This window comes from Typopeltis vanoorti, chromosome 10 (genome assembly GCF_054136105.1).
Source record: "Typopeltis vanoorti isolate ZY-2024b chromosome 10, IOZ_Tvanoo_1.0, whole genome shotgun sequence".
Lineage (NCBI taxonomy): Eukaryota > Metazoa > Arthropoda > Arachnida > Uropygi > Thelyphonidae > Typopeltis > Typopeltis vanoorti.
Window position 1 is genome coordinate 121,140,044 of NC_143558.1, and position 21,241 is coordinate 121,161,284.

The 21,241-nt window shown below is 36.4% G+C and overlaps 1 protein-coding gene across 5 annotated transcripts in view; it reads right to left on the reverse strand.

Moving 5' to 3' along the window:
- Positions 1-21,241, reverse strand: part of Vps16B (Vacuolar protein sorting 16B) — a 289,159-nt gene that overhangs the window by 94,229 nt on the left and 173,689 nt on the right. For all 5 annotated transcript variants that reach the window (XM_090399626.1, XM_090399624.1, XM_090399627.1 and 2 more), the window contains one exon: positions 20,297-20,338. In XM_090399626.1, the coding sequence (XP_090255752.1) occupies positions 20,297-20,338 (42 nt within the window). The remainder of the gene's footprint in view (positions 1-20,296; positions 20,339-21,241) is intronic.

Sequence of the window (21,241 nt, forward strand, 5' to 3'; positions counted from 1 at the left end):
TACCTTCCTAGCTGAATCAATCAATGTATTCTTCAGAGTTTGCCACTGAGACTCCCAAGGTTTGGTTTTTGTTTTCAAATTGTTTAATTTTTTATTCAATAACATTTGTATAGTCGAGTCTACAATTTACTTGTAAAAGCTGCTCAACTTTAATTGTTTTAAAAACTTTCTTACATGCCCTTCTTTTCAATGTGATATCCATTTTTATCCTGCTTGGTATTAAGTAATGGTCACTTCCAATTTCAAATCCTCTGTACACTCTTGTATCCTGAACAAGCATGAATATATCACTATCAACAATGATGTAGTCAATGAGGCTTTTCTTATTTCTTGTGTCTTCTCTCCATGTAAACTTGTGCAGATATTTATTTGAAATATGGTGTTAGTAATGTCTAGTCTGTACTGAGCAGAAGTCCATTAAATACTTACCATTATTATTAGCTTTGTCCTTTTCTCCAAATTTTCCTAAAATATCCCTATATGCATGGTGGGATTAATTTCCTACTCTGTTGTTCTATCTCCACCAAGGACCACTTCTTCCATTTTCTTTATGTCGGCTGCCTGTTCTAATGACTCAAACAATTCCTCCACTTCTTCCTTGGAAGAACCTTCTGTGGGATCATAATCACAAATTAGTTTCATTGTCCATGTCTCTATTTCGAAGTTTGCCCACATAACTCTACTCGAAACTGCCTTCCAATCAAGAAGTTTATCTTCACGTTTGGTATTGAATGCCATTGTTACTGCTTCCTTTCCTTGATCATTACTACCAGAAACAACACCCTATACTTATTATTTAGTAAGATATCACCTGTTTTTGTTTTCTTTGTCTTAGTAATGCCAATTATGTGTATGTGGTATGTTTCCAATTCTTCTGATTCAAGTTTGATTTTTTTTTCCATTAATACTCCTTATATTGATGATTCCTATCTTCAGTTCTTTGATGTCAGATTTCTTCTTCTTCTTACAGATGCTGAGTTGGAGCTTGTTCCAATAGCTGGCTTTCCACTGTTCACCCTGCTTCCCTGATGAAAACAGCAGGGACATTGTTTAATTGGGTGACACCCCAGTCAGCATGAAATCTTATCATGCTGTACCATCACATGTATTTGTGGTTTAAGCCAATAGAGAGTACAATTTGGTCGGCTAAGGCCCAAATTGTCAGACCATCCTTGTTAATTCAGTATCCAGTAGATACCTACTAATGGGGTGCACCATGTGAAAATGAGGTTTGGACCATTAGCTCAGAAGTCTCAGTTAGTTCACTGCATTCCTGAAAGCTGATGCGGAGGTCTCTTCCCAGTTATCTGGCTTTGACCTTTTAGCAATCCTTGTTTTGCCTGTTCAAAATTCAGAGTAGTGAAAATAAAGGACATCTTTTAATTTCTCTGAACAGAGGTGAAGAGTATAATTTAAGTGATAAAATATACTCTAAAAGATGTTTTCTTGCTTTTCCTGTTTGTGTATCAACAGATACACCACAAATCGTGCTGGTTTTTTTGACCGAAACCAAAACTGTGTATTTCATTGAAGAAAATGAATCCTGTGTTTTACTTATAAAACAGTGACAGAAGGAGTGCATCTAGTAAACTGCAGCATATGGGGATGGATATACGGTTGGTGAGATGGATAGGAAGGTGGTTGATGGAGAGATATCAGAGAGTGGTTTATTCAGGAGTAGAGTCCAAAAGACGGCTTGTGACTAGTGGTGTGCCGCAGGGTTCTGTTCTTGGACCACTACTTTTCAATTTGTTCATTAGCGATATAGGAAAGGATCTGAGAGGAAGTGTTCACTTGTTTGCTGATGATGCAAAGTTGGGTAGAGCAATAGTGAGTGCACAGGATGTCAAAAGTTTGCAAGATGGTTTGGATAGTTTGACTGGGCTAAGGAAAATGGATATCAATTTCATGTGGCAAAGTGTAAGGTTATGCATTTTGGGGTGAAAAGATTAGCAGCAGTATATCACATTGGTGGAACCGTACTCCAGGAGATTAATGAGGCCAGGGATTTGGGAGTGTTTGTGGATAGGGTGTTGAAGTTTAGGGGGGCACATCACAAAAATGGCTAAATCAGCTCATCAAATCACTTGGTTGCTGAAAAATACTTTAACAAGCAGAGACAAACAAGTTATTGTTCCTCTGTATCAAGCCTTGATAAGATCCCATCTAGATTACTATGGACAGGTATGGGCGCCAGGGTTTTTTGCTGATGGGGAGGAGGTGGAGAGGATCCAGAGACGAGTGACCAAGATGATAGCAGGTCTATGGAATGAAACTTACGAGAACAGGTTGAAGATTTGTGGGTTGCAAAAATTGGATGATAGGCGGAAAAGGGGTGATATGATTGAGACATTCAAATTATGAAGGGTTTCTCTAAGATTAATTCAGAAGATATTTTTGAGAATAGGACTGGTGGTGGTGGGAGGACTAGGGGCCATACATGGAAGCTGGGCAAGAACGTGGTTAGCAGGGGTGTTAGAGCTAGGTTTTTTACTTGGAGAGTGGTGAATGAGTGGAATATGCTGCTACAGTCTGTCTTGGGTGCTATGACTGTGAATGAGTTCAAGGCGAGGTATGATATATACTATGTGAATGTCAAATATTTGTTCTTGACATGATGTTAGGGCCTCCCTCGATGAGTCTGTCGACTCCTTTGAGTTGCCCGAAATAATAATAATAATAATAATAATAATAATAAAGAAAAAATACTTCTTCAATCATGGTACAGCACTATTAATAATTTTGTGGAACTCCTATTGAATTATTGGTACATATTAAAAAAATGGGGATCTTGGGGTGAGTCAATTTTTGTGTGGTGAGTAGGGTTTTGCATAATTTGTCAAGCCCTGCATATACACACATTTATAACCTGAAATCAGAATTGGATTTCAGATTTTCTATATTATTAAGACCATTCACAAATACTAATTTTACAAATAAGATTTAACTGAAAATATTCAAACTAGCATGCTGTGTATATTGAAAACTTTGTAAAAGTGTGTCCACCTAGCACAGAAGGGGCATAATAGAGTTCTTACTTGAGTGAAATGTGCATGCTACACTGCCCAGCATGAATGTTAACCATGCTATCGGCCAAGATGTATATATACTTCTTGATTAAGAAACTTTAGGTTGCAAGAAAAATCTTACTTAGTTTGTGGACAGTCCTATTAGACTTGTGGTTGTCAAAAAAGTGAGAAGAATAGTAGCACACACATTATGTATTGCCATCCTACTTGTCTTTAGGAGTGCTCCTCTGCAGTTAGCATATTTTCTTGGTAACCTGCTGTAATTCTGGAATCAATTCCAAATCTATCTAAGATAATCTTAGTAAAATGTTCTTGGTCATAAAGCTTTTATTTATTTATTAATTTCTTTCATTTACCCTTAAGTGACTTTTTCCATCAAAAGAGTTATTGAAAGCTGAAAGCTGGATAACTGGCAGACCTCCAAAAGACTGTAATAGTCTGTGTGGAAGCATGTGGAAAACTGACCGAGCTTCTCATCTAATGTTCCGATTTTCATCGTGTTGTGGTGCAATCCATTGGTAGGCATCTGTCTGGATACTGAAAAAATGAGATGTCTGGAATTTGGTATTTAGTTGACAAAATTTATTCAGTATTGGCTTAACACCAAAACAAAATGATGGTACAACATGATGAAATTTCATGACGGCTTAGGTATATTGCCCAGTTAAATACCCCCCCCCCCACTGTTTTCGCAGGGAGTCAATACAAACACCAAAAAGTTGGCTACTGAAATAAACTCCAACTCATTATTAGTAGGATTTAAGATAAGCTTTATATCAACAGCAAAGAACTGGCAGCACAATTAGAGAAGTACCATGTCAACATAACTGATGTCACCAAAACAAAGAGGACAAAAACACAAATGAGATTCTTTTTCTAAATAGCAAATACAAGATGTTATATTCAGGCAATAAATCAGGGGAAAGGAAGGAGTAGCTGCAGTATTCAATACTAAACATTAGTATATTCCTCTTGAATGGCAGGTAATATCAAGTGATGTGGGTAAACAATGAGCCTTATCTGTGCCTAACTTGTAATAGCAAAAGGAGGTATACTCCAGTTCCTCCTTTTGATATTACAAAAAACTGCTTTCAATGCCCATGTTTTTTTTTGCGAAGTTAAGTTTGTGGACATCAGAAATTTACAGAATTAGGTGCTCCTACTTGGCATCCTGATGCAGAAATCAAAGTTTTCTAGAAGGTGTTTTTTGTGTGCAAAATTTTCATGTAATTTAAACAACCTCTTCATATTATAATAACAATTCCATGACAATGACAGCAAAAGGTATGACCCAATGTTTTCATGGTAACAGGACTCCACCTTTACCAGCTTGCTGCTAAAGGTGGGTTCTGTTGCCAATTAATTGTATGCCAAAATATTATTTTGAATTGGGGAGGTGGAGGTAAGCAGTTACAGAAAGGAATCTAAAGGTTTTAATACTTGGAGCAGATTATGAAAGAAAAAAAAAAGCTTAATTTTTTGCCTTTTTTTGTGTAATTTTTGTGACTCCTGTAATGACTGAGATTCCTCTTACAAAAAATAAATCTTTCAAGCATGAATAAACTCAACATTAATTGGTTTTATACTAGATTCCTGATGAGAACTAGTGATTTAAAACAGTCACTGTGCTAGTCAAATCTTAATCAAAAGTATTTGTCGACCTGGTTGGCTGAGTTGTTAACATACCTGTTCTCCAACCAATGGGCTGTGGATTTGAATCCTGCCTTGAGCATGCGTGTCCGTGATTGTCTTCAGCTGGAACATGAATTTCATTAACCAGTGTGAGACCTTTGGCCCACTTCCTAGAAGTGGGCCAAAGGTCTCAAAAGTGGGTCTTGAAGCAGGTTCAAAAAGTTCTATGTTTGGTCTCTGGTGAAGGGTTTCTGTATTATGTACCTTACCTTACCTATCCTCTTCGCTCTCTGCAGAGCATAGGGCCTCAACCATCGACTTTCATCTGACTCTATTCAATGCTTCTTTTTTGATCTCTTTCCAGGAACATCCCAGCTGTCTTGCCTCTATTTCTAGTTCTCTTCTCCATGTTATCCCGGATCTGCCTCTTTTCCTCTTGCCCTGGGGATTCAATTCTAGTGCAATTTTTACCATTTCTTTATCTGGGTTCCTGATTGTGTGACCTATTCAGTTTCATTTTCTTTTAGTGATTTCATTTCTGATGCTGGTTTGACCTGTTCTCTCCCAAAGTTCCATGTTTGTTATCATAAATTCCTAGTATCTTCCTCAAGCATTTGTTTATGCAGACTTGTATTTTATTTATGTTTTCCTCTGATAGTTACCATGTCTCAGCTCCGTATAGTAAAACTAGTTTAACATTAGTGTTGAAGAGCCTAATTTTGGTTTTTAATTTTATTTCTTTGGACCCCCAAATTTTCTTCATCATACTGAATGCAATCTGTGCTTTCTGGATTCTATTTTGTATGTCCTGTTTGGTTCCTCCTTGTGTGCTAATCACTGATCCCAGGTAGATAAAGTTATCTACCTGTTCCAGTGTTTTCCCTATTATTTCAAAGACTAATTCTTGTTTGGGGTTTATTTTCATTACTTTAGTCTTGTTATGATTTATTTTCAATCCACATTTATTTGCTTCCTGGTTTAAATTATCTATTTTCTTTTGGAGGTGCTGATGTTTTTGTGCCAAAAGGCATATATCGTCTGCAAAATCCAGGTCACTGATTTTATTTGATCATCCCCATCGAATGCCAGTTCTTTCTTCAGATGTTTTCCTCATCACCCAATCAATAACAATCAGAAAGATTGTCGGTGGCAGAGTAGCCTATATTTGGGATTCATTGACTTTGAATGTCCATTTGACATAGACAGAAAGACTATATGGAAGTTAATGAGGCACTACGGGATTCCTCAGAAAATCATAAATATAACAAAGAAAACTCATGAAAAATCCAAAATCCAAATAGTAAATAATGGCAAACTATCAGAACCATTTACAACAAACACAGGAGTAAGATGTAAATAGTTCTGATAGTTTGCCAATATTTATTATTTGGATTTTGTATTTTTCATGAGTTTTCTTTGTGATATTTTGATTTTCTGAGGAATCCAATAGTGCTTCATTAACTTCCATATAGTCTTTCTGTCTATGCTATCAAATGCACATTCAAAGTCGATGAATCCCAAATATAGGCTACTCTGCCACTCTATTGATTTGATTGTTCGACAATTATTCTTAATGTTGAACATTTTTAATGTTGCCTGAACCCAGCCTGTTGTTTCTTCAGTTTAGTTTCAATTTCTTGTTTTCATTCTTTCTAGCAATATTCTAGTGAATACTTTACTTACAACATTTAGAAGTGAAATCCCTCTCCAATTTTTACAAAGTGTTATATCTCCCTTTTTTGGTAATTTCACCAGGAGTCCTGTATTCCAGCCTTCTGACCATTCCTCCTTTTGCCATATTTGATTAAATAACAGGTGTAGCATTTCAACAGTAGTGTTTATATCTGCTTTAAGCAGTTCAGCCTGAATATTGTCACTCCCAGCTGCATTATTATTTTTTATTTTCTTCACTGCCTGAGTTATTTCTAGTTTAGTTAGTTCCTGTATTTCTTTTAAGTATTTCTTGGAAATGTTCTACCCACCTTTTTTCTATGTCTGCTTCATTTGTGAGTAACTTTCCTTGTTTATTTTTTACAGGCCCTTCTCTTTTAAAACTCTTCCCAGCATTGTTATCCCAAACAACCTCTTTGAGTCAAATTTACTTGCTGCTTCTTCAGCCTCTTTACACACTTTACACATTTACAGGAAAATTCTTCTATCTTTCTTTTCCCCTTTTTTTTTTTTAACCTGTCCGTTTTTAAGCTTGTATCTTTCATTTATCCCGTTTCTTTTATTTTCTTCTGTACTTTGCAGAAGTGTATTCCATAAAGCTTTCCTTTCTTCACATAATTTGATGGTTTTTTTCAGAGATCTATTGTTTGTGATTTCTACTCTGCCTTCCCAGAACTTCTTCATTGGTACTATTAAATATATTCTTTATTTTTTCTCAGTTCTCTTTGATATCTATTTCCTTATGTTGTTCTGTAAGGTTTCCATATTTATTCCTTAATGTTACTTTATATTTGTCTTTTGTATCCTTGTTTTTCAGTTTGGAAATATTGTATTTAATTCTTTGATTCTTGACTTTAAATATTTTTCTTAGTTTCATTTTTATTTTTGCAATCAATAATAAGTGGTTTGTAAAGGCATCTACAGCTCTCCAAACGCTTACATCCATCAAAGAGGTTCTCCAAGGTGTGTTTATTAAAATATCGTCTATTTGGTTTTTGGATTTCTTATGAGGTGATATCAAAGTCTGTTTATGGATGTCTTTAAGTTTAAATAGGCATCCTCCTATGATCATATCATTGAAAGTGCAAAAGTCTTTTAGCATTTCCCCATTTTCATTACAGTTTCCTAAATCTTCCTTTCCCATTATTTGTTCATATCCCACATTACTATCTCCTACTTTTGCATTCATGTCACCTATAATTAAAAGCATATCTTTACTTTTTACTTCATCCACTTCTTTTTGCAGCATATCATAGACATCTTCTTTCTCTTCTGTTTTTGCATTATTTGTTGGTCCATATATGTTTATTATATAAGGGGGACCGGAAAGTAATCAATTATTTTTAATAGGTCATTTTTAGCCGATTGTTTTTTCTTAAATAACACATAAATTATTAAATTTGATTTTTATTTAAATATTAGCATTACTTTTCTATTTAAAAAATCTGTTTTTTTTTTAAATTTTAGATTATTATTTTTAATATGGCAGACTTTAAAGTTGAAGAGTACCATTTGTGTCATTGTATGCTGTTTTTATTTCACCAAGGAAAGAATGCTACTGAGGCTACCAAAATCATTTGCTCAACTTATGGAGACATATTGAAGGTTAACAAATGTCAGCGATGGTTTAGGAGATTTGCAGAAAAAATTTTTGATCTCTCTGATCGTCCTCGATCTGGAAGACCTCTTACTCTAGATGACAATGCTCTTAAGACTCTTGTTGAATCAGATCCAAAACAAACCATACAAGAATTAGCAGAGAAACTTAATTCATCATGGTCAACTGTCCAAGAGCACTTACATAAGAGTGGCAAGGTTCTTAAACAGGGTGTATGGGTACCGCATGAACTGTCAGAAAACAATAAAGCACAGAGACGGACAATTTGCAATTCATTGTTGACCAGATGACAAAATAACCCTTTTTTTGGAACGAGTCGTAACTGGTGACGAAAAATGGGTACTGTATAAGAATAATAAATGCAAAAAACAGTTGCTTTCTCCAAATCAAACTCCAATTCCAACACCTAAAGATGGAATTCATCCACAAAAGGTTCTGTTGTGCGTTTGGTGGGATATTCATGGAATTATTCATTATGAACTCATGGAACAAGGTAAGACTATCACAGCAGCCATCTACTGTGAACAATTAGAGCGACTACATCAAGCATTGTTAATCAAATGTCCTGCACTTGCCAATCGAAAAGGGGTAATTTTGCAGCAATGCAAAACCACATTCTGCAAGAATGACTCAAGAAAAAATTAGGCAGTTAGGATGGGAACTTCTATCACATCCTCCATATTTGCCGGATATTGCCCCTAGTGACCATCACTTATTCAGGTCCTTAGAACACAGCATAAGAAATAAAACCTTCTGTTCGCAAGATGATGTCCAAAGGAGTTTGATATCATTTTTTGCCTCCAAAGAAAAAACGTTTTTCAAAAAAGGAATTCTAAACTTAGTAGATCGTTGGAATAAGATTATAATTAATGATGGTGATTATAGAATTGAATAATGTTAATTTGTTCTTTAATAAAATTTATATTAAAAATTTAGTTCAAAAAATTGATTACTTTCCGGTAGTAACATTTTTGTATTTAGTTTTAAATCTAGCTTTGATGATTCTTTCAGAAACTGGTTTCCATTCAATTAGTGCTCTTCTAGCATCTGTTGTTAGCATGAAAGCTACACCTTTGCTGTGTGTGTCACCTTTGTTCTGGTTTCCAGAATATAAAATGTATTTGTTTGTTGTTAGTTGGATTTCTCTGCTAACGTTCCATCTTGTCTCATTTAGACCTAGTATTGCTATTTTGTATCTGTCCATTTCTCTGGTTAGTAAATTAGCTTTTCCACTTTCATACAAAGTCCTAATAATCCAGCATCCAATTTTGGTTAAATGTTTTGGGCTAAAGAGGTTTTTTCTTGGAGTTTTCTGCCTGTCAGCTTCCCCAATGGGGCTTTCACTGGCTTGCTTCATTTTCCCCAGTACTTCTCTCCTCTTGGTTTTGTGTCGGTTTTCTAACAATGGTTGAGGTTTCTGTAGCAGTATGTTTTTTCCATATTATGGTTGCTAGCCACAAGTACAACCCTCCTGCATTCTTATCTGGACTTGGGACTGGCAATGGTGGAGTTCTGTATTATGTACAAACTAATAATAAAAACAAAATATAAAAAAAATCATTAGCTCACCCATGGGACTAACCTACTACGGTTTTACAACATTTTCTGAGCAAATAGCCACATGTAAACAAAAAATAAAAGAAGCTGAATAAATGCATATATATAAGTTGAATATATACATGAAGTCTAAGAGAAATATACACATGAAGTCTAAGAGGAATATACATAGCTTTGGGCAGTCATGTTCTAAATGTGCAATACCAAAGCAACTGATGGTTGAAAGCACTCACTCACTTATCAGGAAAGTGAATCACTTTCCTGATAAGGAAATTAGTGTTAAAACTGGATTAGAAAACCTGAAGTTAATACCTTTTAGGGAATACATAAAAGGAGAGACTGTTTTAATGGACAACCGTAGAGGGAATAAACTAAGAGGAAGAAAAATATATTTTGTAAATTTGGAGTTACTGTGAAAGAATGTTGAATAGCTGCTGTTTGTATTTTAATAGACTGTGTGAGAAAAGTGGAGAAATTACCAATGCCAATTCTGAGTAACAGTAAAGAGAAATATCTGTAAAAATACAAACTGAATTTCTACAAGAGTGATACAAAATGGTGAGATATGGGTAATGCTGTTATAACCTTGTCATAACAATGTTAAGTATAGTAACACTGCCATAACATGCTGTAATTTAAAATTATGTATATCTAAGTTTAGATTACTAAACTTTCTATCATCAATTTGTCTTCAAATAAGTTTGCTATTTGTCATGTTTATAATATTGCAAAATCTTACATTTCAATCTCTGGAGAATCAACGTATAAGCCTAAACATTAAGATTTCAATATCATTAAGCACTTCTAACTGCATTAATCCACATATATCTTACTCTGAATATTTTCTTCCCATCATAGATTCAAACACCTCCTTTGTAAACATTTCCTCTCCCACTCTGTTTATGTGAATTTATTTAATTTAGATTAGTTCTGTAGAGCCTGTGTAGCTCAGTGGATGAGTTGGCAGAGCGGTGGCGCCTCTAGCTTTCATAGAGTGCAGACGTGTTTTCTAGTGCTCCCTATTGTTAGTAATCCGCGCGACCCTTGCCCCGACCCCCAGGCCGCAGAGGAAGACCGAAGATCAACCGTAGCTTCGCAGGCTAATGCGAAGGTTAGAAGGAACTGTAAGTACCTCTTGGTTTCAACCATTTCGTGATATGAATAGCATAATGAATAGAAATAACAATTTTCAACCTAAAGTAGATAGTGAACAAGAAAATCGGTCTGAAGGTTTTAACTCGCAGGACCTATTAAAATCTTTAAACTTACCACCCGAAATAGACTGGTCTAAAACTGTTATTCTTAAATGTGACGCAAAATGCGGTCCTTACATTGAGGAGGACATAATTAAAAGCCTTACGGAAAACAAAGTTAAAGGAAGTGATGTGTGGCATTTAGGTCATCTAAAATACAATTATGTTTTTCTATTGTCGTTCAAACAACTGACCGTTAAAGAACGATTTGCCAGCATGGGGAACATCCAAGTGAGGAATGGCACCTCTGAAATTATTAATATAAATGCATTTAGAAAATTAGAAATTTTAATACACTGGATGCCACCCCACATACCAAATCACTTGGTTGCTCTCCACTTTGAAAGATTCAGAAAAATAGAATTTTTGGAAAATATATCAACAATTAAGAATGATGACTGGTCTCATGTCCTAAGCAACAAAAAAAAATTAGTCATAGAACTCAACGAAGGTGCAAAAATTGACGACATCCCATATACTATAAGAGTGAAAAAGGTTATGGGAATAGTCGTGGTCCCAGGAAGACCGCCATCCTGCTTCCGTTGTAAAAAAATCGGACATCTACGCAGACACTGCAATGAGCCGAAATGTGAAAAGTGCAACCGCATAGGTCATACAGCAGATCAATGCAAGGGTAGCACGTACGCTTCCATATTGAGGCAAAACGAAGAGTCCCCAGACATAGAAGGCGGAGAAGAGGATGTGCAAGACACAGATGGGCATAACAAAGGTAAAGAAGAAAATAGGGAGAGTAACAAAGGAAGCAACAACTCATCAACTGACAAGGAAGAAAAAAAAAACTTCACGTTACAAAAAGACAACAAAACCACTGTTCCAGAAATGTCTATATCAGACGATAAGAGGGGGGAAGGCAGAGAAAGTGAAATTCCAGAAAGTCGCCCTGAGCCATTACCGAGGGAAGAGATTAGTGGAAAGAACTGTACAGGTGACAAGCAGGAAATCTCAAATGAGTCACAAATAACCTGTAATCCAAAATCCCAAGGGCAAACAAGTAGCAAGTCGCCAGCAACACAAAACGCAGCTCCTAAAACACAGCGAAGAACAAAAATTAAGGTCACGCCAAATACCACCAGAGCCAGAAGCAAAACATAAAACTACCCGAATAATTGTAACAGAACAAATCAGAACCAAAATGAAGTTAATGAGCCTAGATTGTAACGGGATAAATACCAAAGAATGCCAAAACCTGCTGATCAATGAAATTCACAAAAAATTGCCAGACATCGTAATGTTGCAGGAAACAAGAATTCACGCGCCAGAGCCAATAATACGACTAGAAAAAAGACTAGTCCATCACTACATCCTAATCAATGAACCTGCCAGCAGTAGTTCTAGCAGTGGAGTAGCTATCCTTATCAAAAAGGCACCACACATGCAACTGCTGTCCCACGAAGTCTCTGTCAGGCACAGGACCCTAGAAGTTGACATACATCTCGACAATCAAATAATAACCTTAATGAATGTGTACGGTCCAACAAAACATGAAGAAAAAACAACATTTTGGCAGATAATCAAAGAAAATCTGCAACAGAAGAACATAACAATAATTGCAGGTGACATGAACTTCGTGGAACAGCCCTTCATTGATCAGGAGAAAGTGTCACAAGCACCACAGAAAGGACACATCAAGACCTTTGTAGATTGCGGGCTAACAGATGCCTTCAGATTCTTGCATCCAAAAAAAAAGGAGTTCACACATTTCGCTCCTGGGAACGCCTCAAGAATCGACAGGGTTTACATGTCCCAATACAGAGGCTTCACTGCGAGCAGTGTTGAACATATCCCTGTAACTTTCAGCGACCACTACATGGTAATAGCAGAATTTCAACCCCCTCACAAGGAAAAAAGAACAAAATTTGTCAACAGAAATTTCCCACTACATAAATTTAATCAGAACTTAACGAAAGATGAAGAATTCAACAAAGAAGTACAAAATATAATATCAGACGTAGAAAAAATAGTCAATCCAATAATAGCCTGGGAAACTTTCAAAAGAAAAATTAAAAACGCAGCCATAAAAATTAGCACTAAAAGAAAACACCAGCAAAACCAAGAAAGAGAGACAGATCTAAAGAAACTATCCAGCCTGTACTACATGGATTGGACCAAACCAGAAGTTAAACAAGAAATAAATCTAATTAGAGAAAAAATTAAGGCGCAACAGCTTCAGGAAATAGAAGGAGCATGGCTCCGCTCCCGGTTAAGAACCATAGAAAATGATGAGGGCAAAATATCCACAGCTTGGATTTTCGAAAAAAGGAATTATGAAAGAAAGAGAATAGAATGTTTACACTACGATGGGAAAATCATTCAAGACGATGCAGAACTACTGCATGCTATTCATGAATACTTCGCAACACTGTTTTCGGAAAAACAAAGCGAGGAACGGGACAGAAACAAATTCCTCCCCTTCATACCTAAGATAACCCAGAAAGAGGCGGAAGAATTTGATATCCCGATAACAGCAGCAGAATTCAGACAAACAGTAAGGCATTTACCAGACAAGAAATCCCCAGGAGAAGACGGTCTTACAAACGAATTTTACAAGCACTACTTCCAAAAATTCGAGCATTTATTTATGAGAATGACCCAAGAAATATACCAAACACAAATAAAACCAGACAGATTCAGCACAGGGTACATCACACTTATCCCGAAAACTTCAGACACAGAAAAATTAAAAGACATAAAGCAATGGAGAGGAATAACACTTTTAAACACCGATTACAAGATCATCTCAAAAATCCTATCCAATAGAATCCAGAAGTACCTACAGAAATTAATATCTCCCGCACAGACTTGTGCAATTAAGGGCAGAAATATAGCAGACACAATTACTCATTTAAGATCAGTATACGAGTACTACAGTCTGACTGACAAACCCTGTGTCCTACTAGGCTTGGATATAGAAAAGGCGTTTGATACCATAAGCCACGTATATATATTCAAAGTTGTAGAGGAAATGGGATTTGGCCCAAAATTTAGGAACTGGCTGCAAACTTTCTACGAGAATGCAGAAAGTCAAGTAATCATGAACAGGAAGCTATCCGCATCTTTTAAAATGAAATGCTCAGTGAGACAAGGAGACCCCCTCTCTATGGCCCTCTTCGTCCTTACACTAGAACCAGTCATCAGAGCGATCAACTCCAACAAAGAAATCAAGGGAACAAACATTCACGGGGAGAGCCAAGCAAAAATATTGGCATATGCTGACGACATCACATTAACCCTAGAGACGGAAACATCCATTGAAGAGTCAATGAAATTACTAGATGCCTTTGCAAGAGCTTCTGCCCTGAAAGTAAACCTGAATAAATCTCATTGCATGCTAATAGGAAAATGGGAAAAGAACCCTGAGATTCCTCAAGGCATAAGAACTCAGGAATACTTACCGGTTCTGGGAGTTAAAATAGGCGGCCCAGAAACGTATGAAAAACAGTGGAAAGAACTCCACGCAGCTGTTGCGTGGAAAATAAATACTATGCGCCCAAGACAACTATCTGTAAGAGGAAAAGCGCGAATATGCAATATATATTTATCCTCTCGCATCTGGTACAAAGTGAACAACATCCCGTACCATGGGCAATGGGCAGACAAGATCCACAGGCTGTGCGCCACCTACATCTGGGGCTCTCGGTACGAACCGATGAGGAGAACAACACTCTTTCACGAATTAGAAGCAGGAGGTCTAGGTCTAATTAATATCCACTTAAAAACAGTTATCAACAGAGTGAAGACGGCAGAAACAGCAAACACCAAGTCATACCACGGATATGCAATAGCATTCCTACAGAAATGCCTTCCACACAGAATAATCAGCACAATGCCAGAGATTCGCGGAAGAGTTCCCAGAATGTTTACAGAGATGGCGGAGGGATACGTATTTGTAACAGAGCGCATCAACACTGAAACCTTAATAAGTCAAAAAACAAAAGCAACATACTACAAACTAAGCAGAACAACCATTCCCATACCACAACATAGAGAATTAAGAAGAGGACAAATCACACTCAGCCCGGTATTAAACAATATCTTCAAGCTCCCAATACATCCAAAGTATAAAACCTTCTTCTTTAAAGTACACCATGCCTGCCTACCAACCAAGATGTGGATAGTGGCTAAAGGTATATCCCTTGAAGGGCATGCAACATGTCAGTTTTGCCAGGAACTGGAGACACTATACCACCTAATGTTATATTGCAAGGAAGCAGAAGTAACTTGGAAAGCCGTTAAAAGATGGCTTCCAGAAATCAAAGTAATCAATGAAGAAATGTTATTCTGGCTAAAAGGAAAACATATAAACAGGGTGCAAACAATTGTTCTAATCCTAACGATGTACACAATTTGGGCTCACAGATGCGACCAAGCGTATGGACGGGAAGACAGTCCCGGAACAATATCGAAATTACATCACTACATCCAGGAGGAGATCACCAATTCGGTCCAGTCCAGAAGAATGACTACAGAAGAATGGACACACTTAACCTCCAACCTTACATCAGATGAACCCTCCAACCAACAACAGAACGACACCTTCATCACTCCTAGTGGAAATGGGGCAAATCGGAAGTAAATTCGGAAGGATACTAACTCTCCACCTCCACCAGAGGAAACAGCGCCTGAGTCACTTGGAACAGATCTCCTACCGCAGGAAAAAAAAGTGCTCTCCTACTTCATTGCATGCGAATGTTATTTCGCTGTCCAGATGTATATATGATTTATCTTGTAGAATATATAGATTGTTAAATACATAATAAGTGTGATATATAATTATATATATGGTATGTAAATAGAATTAACTGTATATTTAAAAAAAAAGCTGAATTATACCTTAATTGATGTAATAGAGAAAATAATGTGTCTGTAACTAACAGATGAGATTCCCTGTTTATAAGTAAATGAAGTTAAGGCATTTTAAGAGAACAGTAATGTAACAACTACATTATAACATGATGATATAATATAAAATGAAACTTCGATTGAAATAATGGTATAACAAATGTATATATTGTATATAGAATTCATTATGATGTAAATAATTGCAAAAGTTTATAATAAAGTTGTTTAAAAAAAAAAAAAAGTGTAGCTCAGTGGATGTGGCGTTTGCACACCACCGTGCTTGGCCGCGTGAGGGAAGGCTTGGTTTCGAGTCTAGTCGGCGACTAGAGGAAATTTTTCTAAGCCTTTTTTTCGACCGGTTCCCAAGTTAGTCGATCTCTGGCACGGGCGAGCAGGTTTTTCCTCCCGGAAACTCGGGTTTTTCGTCCTGTAAACTCAAGAAAATCGACCGTAGAACCCACATTATTTCAGACATTAAATATATTGTGTTAGGGTTAGGGACCACGAGATGGCGGCACATTTGAGCCATCTCTCTTCACTGTGTACCACTTAATTAGTGATAGCCTTGGGCCATCTATCTCTGATTGGGTACGAGTGGAGATTGAACTGCCCACGCAGTCTCCAAAAGTTAGATAGGGCTAAATGGCCTATACGGGAATAAAAAGGCGTTAGCTGATTTTTTTTTTTAAAGAATAGTTCTGCTCACACATTCTTGAATGGCAACAATGTCATGTTGACTAATTTTGACAGTAATATATCAGAACACAGAAAGATAACTAAAAAATTATTTATTGACTTATTGCTGATATTTTGCTGGTGTTATAACCAGCATCTTCAGAGCACAAAACACAGTTTGTCACAGTATGCAAAACTACAATAACATGGTGTAATAATGGGGTTAGTTTAAAAAATTGCAGCAACAACACAAAGACTAAAGTCCTAATTAGGCGCCCTCTATGTTAAAAAAAAAAAAACAGAAAGAGAGAGAGAGAGAAAGTACTAGTTATGTCTTAAGATGACTGTCTCCCAAATCTTAGGCAAATTTATACAGCCATATTTGTTAAGATTCAGAGTATGTTTTAAGGCTTCTGTTGCTTCGAAGACTTTTACAACTCAGAGAGATTGTAGAACAGTCTCTCTGAGTTGTAAAAGCTTCTGTGCATTACTTTTGTTTTCTTCCAGTTGATTCTGTGTGCAGGGGTATCCAAAGCATGGTCTGCTAGGCCCGAATTGCCATAGCAATAGTACCAGATATATCTTTTATGTTCACTGATGCGGATGTCCACAGTTCTTCCTGTTTGACCATAGTAAGCTTGTCACATGGGCAGAGTACTTCATAGACTCCTGGATGTGATAAAGGAGAGATGCTGTCCCTGGGTGAATGGATGAGAGTTGCTAATTTCACACACGGTCTGAATACAGTGCATAGTTGATGTTTATCGAGAACTCTAGATATCTTTTCCGATGTGCCTTTAATGTATGGGATGGTGACTGTTTTGTTGTAGTTCTCTGTGGCAGATAGGAGGAGGGGTTTCTTGGGAGCATTTAATATTTTGTCTATCTTATTACTATTATTACAGGCAACTCCAGGGAGTCATTAGACTCATCGAGGGAGGCCCCAAATCATATTCATCACAACTATTCGACATTCATACAGTATCTATCATACCTCGCCTTAAACTCATTCACTGTCACAGCATCCACCACAGACTCAGAGAGTGCATTCCACTCATTCACTACTCTAAAAGTAAAGAACTCAGCTCTAACACCTTTACTAACCACACTTTTGCCCAGTTTCCATGGATGTCCCCTAGTCTGCCCACAACCAGCCCTGTTCTCAAAAATATCTTCTGAATTAATTTTATAGAAACCCTTCAGTAATTTGAATGTCTCAATCATATCTCCCCTCCTCCGCCTATCAACCAATTTTTGCAACCCACAAATCCTCAATCTTATGGGGGATCATAGCCACTGGCTAAGAAGGTGTGGCATAAGTGAGCCAGTTCAGCAGCAAGAGCATTGTCATTGGAACAGACTGATCTCTTTCTGTGGGTCAGTGTTTTTAAGTTACCATACTGTTGAGGAAGGTGATGGTGCGATTGTTTATGTAAACATCTCACTGTATATGTGGGTTTTCTAAAAACTGAGAATGATAAGGAACAACTGGAAGATGTGTGATTAGTGTATCCAGGGTGTTGGCTATTTAAATGCGCTAAGAATGTATCCAATGTGCCTGGGCCATGGGGCCAAATAGCAAGCACATCGTCAACATAGCGTAGCCAAAGTTGGTTTGAGAGTGGCTGTATTAATAGCTAGTTTTTCCAGGTGTTCTATGTAGAAGTTGGCTAAGGGGGGGTGGGAAGGAAGCCCATAGCTATCCCATCTAATTGTTTGTATGTATATATATATATATATATTTTTTTTTTTTTAGCTTTTACAAGTCAGAGAGATTGTTCTTAGAAGTAACAGAAGCCTTAACACATACTCTGAAACTTAACAAATATGGCTATATAAATTTGCCTAAGATTTAGGAGACAGTCATCTTAAGACATAACTAGTACCACTTTCTCTCTCTTTTTTTTTAAAAAACATAGACGGCACCTAATTAGGACTTTAGTCTTTGTGTTGTTGTTACAATTTTTCAAACTAGTCCCATTATTACACCATGTTGTTGTAGTTTTGCATACTGTGACAAACTGTGTTTTATGCTCTGAAGATGCTGGTTATAACACCAGTGAAATATCAGTAATAAGTCAATAAATGATAATTTACTTATCTTTCTGTGTTCTGCTATATTACGTCAAAATTAGTCAACATGTACGATAAACACCTAAGCCTTTCTACACGTTTAACAACAATCAATTTCCTTCTAATATTTTAATTTTTCATATCATTTTGCCAATAATACTCTGTTCGATTCCCACATTACTCTCGGAATTCTTATATCTATAATTTCTAGTCTTCGATCACGTTTTATTTCTAATCCAACTCTCAGATTCATTTTAAGTTAATTTTAACTTAGCCTTCAACACTGTTTTGTACACTACTACTTTAGCATTTTGGCTAATTTTTCTGTTATTTCATATAACTTTGTTCAATGGGAATAAACAAAGTCTGTATTACCATACAGACTTTGTTTATTCCCTGATTACTTGTACCAGATTTATTTAGGAGTGCCAAGTTCAATATTTCATGTAATGTAATATCAGGTTTAATGTCACTTTTCTTTATAACGCAATCAATATAGATGATGAACAAGAGCAGCAAGTGATAGTGCACACACTTATCTTAAACCTGATTTTAATTGAACCATTTTCCTGTATCTCCTTGAATTCTAACTGCTGACTTACAACTTAAATATACACAGTTTCTCAATATAAAGCCATGTCTGGCACCTTGTCATTTGCCTTTTCCAGATCTACGAAACTTAATACAGATCATTGTTATACTCCTATGATTTCTCAACTGTTTGTCTGAAGTGAAAATTTGTTCCTGACAACACTTATTTGGTCTGAACCTAGCTTGTTCTTCACCAAGTTTATCTTCCACAATCTTTCTCGAGTATACTGAGTATACTTGCATAATTCTTACCTGGAACACTGGGAAAATTCAGCTGTAATTTTCATATTCAGTTTTATTTCTCTCTTAACAGATTAGTACTCTTGGAGCTCTATTCCAATCATCCAGAATTTGCCTTTCTGAATTATGCAACTATAAAAACTTTTATACTTGCATGTTTAGACATTTCTGGTCTAATAACATCAAGTGTGGCCACCTTTCCATATTTCAGGTTTCTGATGACTTTTCCACTGCTCTGTAAATGCTTCTATGCAATTATTTCAGATATTGAGCATATCATTATCTTCAGTTTTCATATTACTTTTATCATCAGTGATTCCCCTATCCCCCTTTTTTTTTAGAGTAAAAAAATTTCTACTGCATTTCTAAGCTTATCAATATTCCTCCAGAGTACTCTGTACCATCACAGCACAGAAAAACCTCGCTTAGCACGATTAATTAATCCACCAAATAATGTGCGGTGAGCGAAATCACACTAATTTAATACGATAAACAATAGGAATAATTATAATTCATCCATCAGTTAGCGTAAAGTTGAAAAAAAATTACAGTGTAAGCTATATTAGAGGATAAAATCATCAAAGTTAATAAAAATCAATTTCTTAATTTTTTATTTAATGTCTAAACATTTGATTGACTGAATAGTGCTCAACTTTGTCATCTTGTCATGCAATTTGTGATAGCTGGTGATCACTTTATCAAGATTTGAGCTGATTTCGAAGCTTCGTTCCATATCAGAATCAGCATCAAACAAAATTTCCTTAGCATTCTCAATGTGATTGAAAACTAGCTCAAGTTCTTTAGCAGTTTACTTCTTTGTTGTAATATTCTCTTCTTGTTTGCACTGACAAGTCTTTTGACTCCATGGATGTCTGGTGTTAATAATCATAATAATAACGAAACTTATATTATGCATTACATGATTAAATGTAGATGATGAATAACAGTGGACAGTAATGCACACTATCTCCACTGTTATTCATCATTTGAGTGACCAAAGTCTCCATAGCCACAATGCTCTACAAAATTAAATTTACAACAGTGAAAGCCAACTGTAAATGTTAAAACTATAATGCATAATGAAACATATATTTCACCTGATAAGCTTTCCGTATGGCTTGAGGACTGGCCAAATAATTCTGAAAATATAAATACTATTAATAATGTGATATAAGTTATTTCATTAATTGTTCAAGTTAATTGAAATAATTCCACAAGTATAAATTGCAGAAATGCTGTAGAATCTGAGAGAGAGAGAAGGTTAGTTATCAAGCGAAAATAATCAAATTCTTACTTTTACTTATTCCCTTTCCAAGTTATTGAAGGTTTCTGTTTTCTTCTACCTGGAGAAGACCAGTTAAATACTTTTCTTGGCCCATTTATAGCTGCTATCCTTCTGATATGATCATACTATTAGGGACAGCATGGCTTTGTGAAGGGTAGATCATGCTTCAGTAACTTGCTCAAGTTTTATAACAAGGTGACGGCAGAACTGGATAAGGGAAATGGGTTTACAGTGATACTGCTGGACCTGGCAAAGGCGTTTGACAGGATACCACATGGAATTCTAATCCGTAAACTACAACATATGGGAATGGATATAGGGTTGGTGAGATGAATAGGTGGGTGGTTGACGGAGAGATATCAAAGAGTAGTTTATTCAGGAGTAGAGTCCAAAAGACGGCCTGTGACTAGTGGTGTGCCACAGGGTTCTGTTCTTGGACCACTGCTGTTTAATCTGTTCATTAACGATATAGGGAAGGATCTAAGTGAAACAGTTCATTTGTTCGCTGATGATGCAAAGTTGTGTAGGGCGATAATGAATGCAGAAGATGTCAAAGTCTTGCAGGATGACTTAGATAGATTGGAGTTCTGGGCTAAGGAAAATGGATGTCAATTTAATGTGACAAAATGTAAGGTTATGCATTTTGGGGTGAAAAGATTAGCAGCAGTATACCACATTGGTGGAACTGTACTCCAAGAGATTGATGAGGCCAGGGACTTGGGAGTATTGGTGGATAGGGAGATGAAGTTTAGGGGGC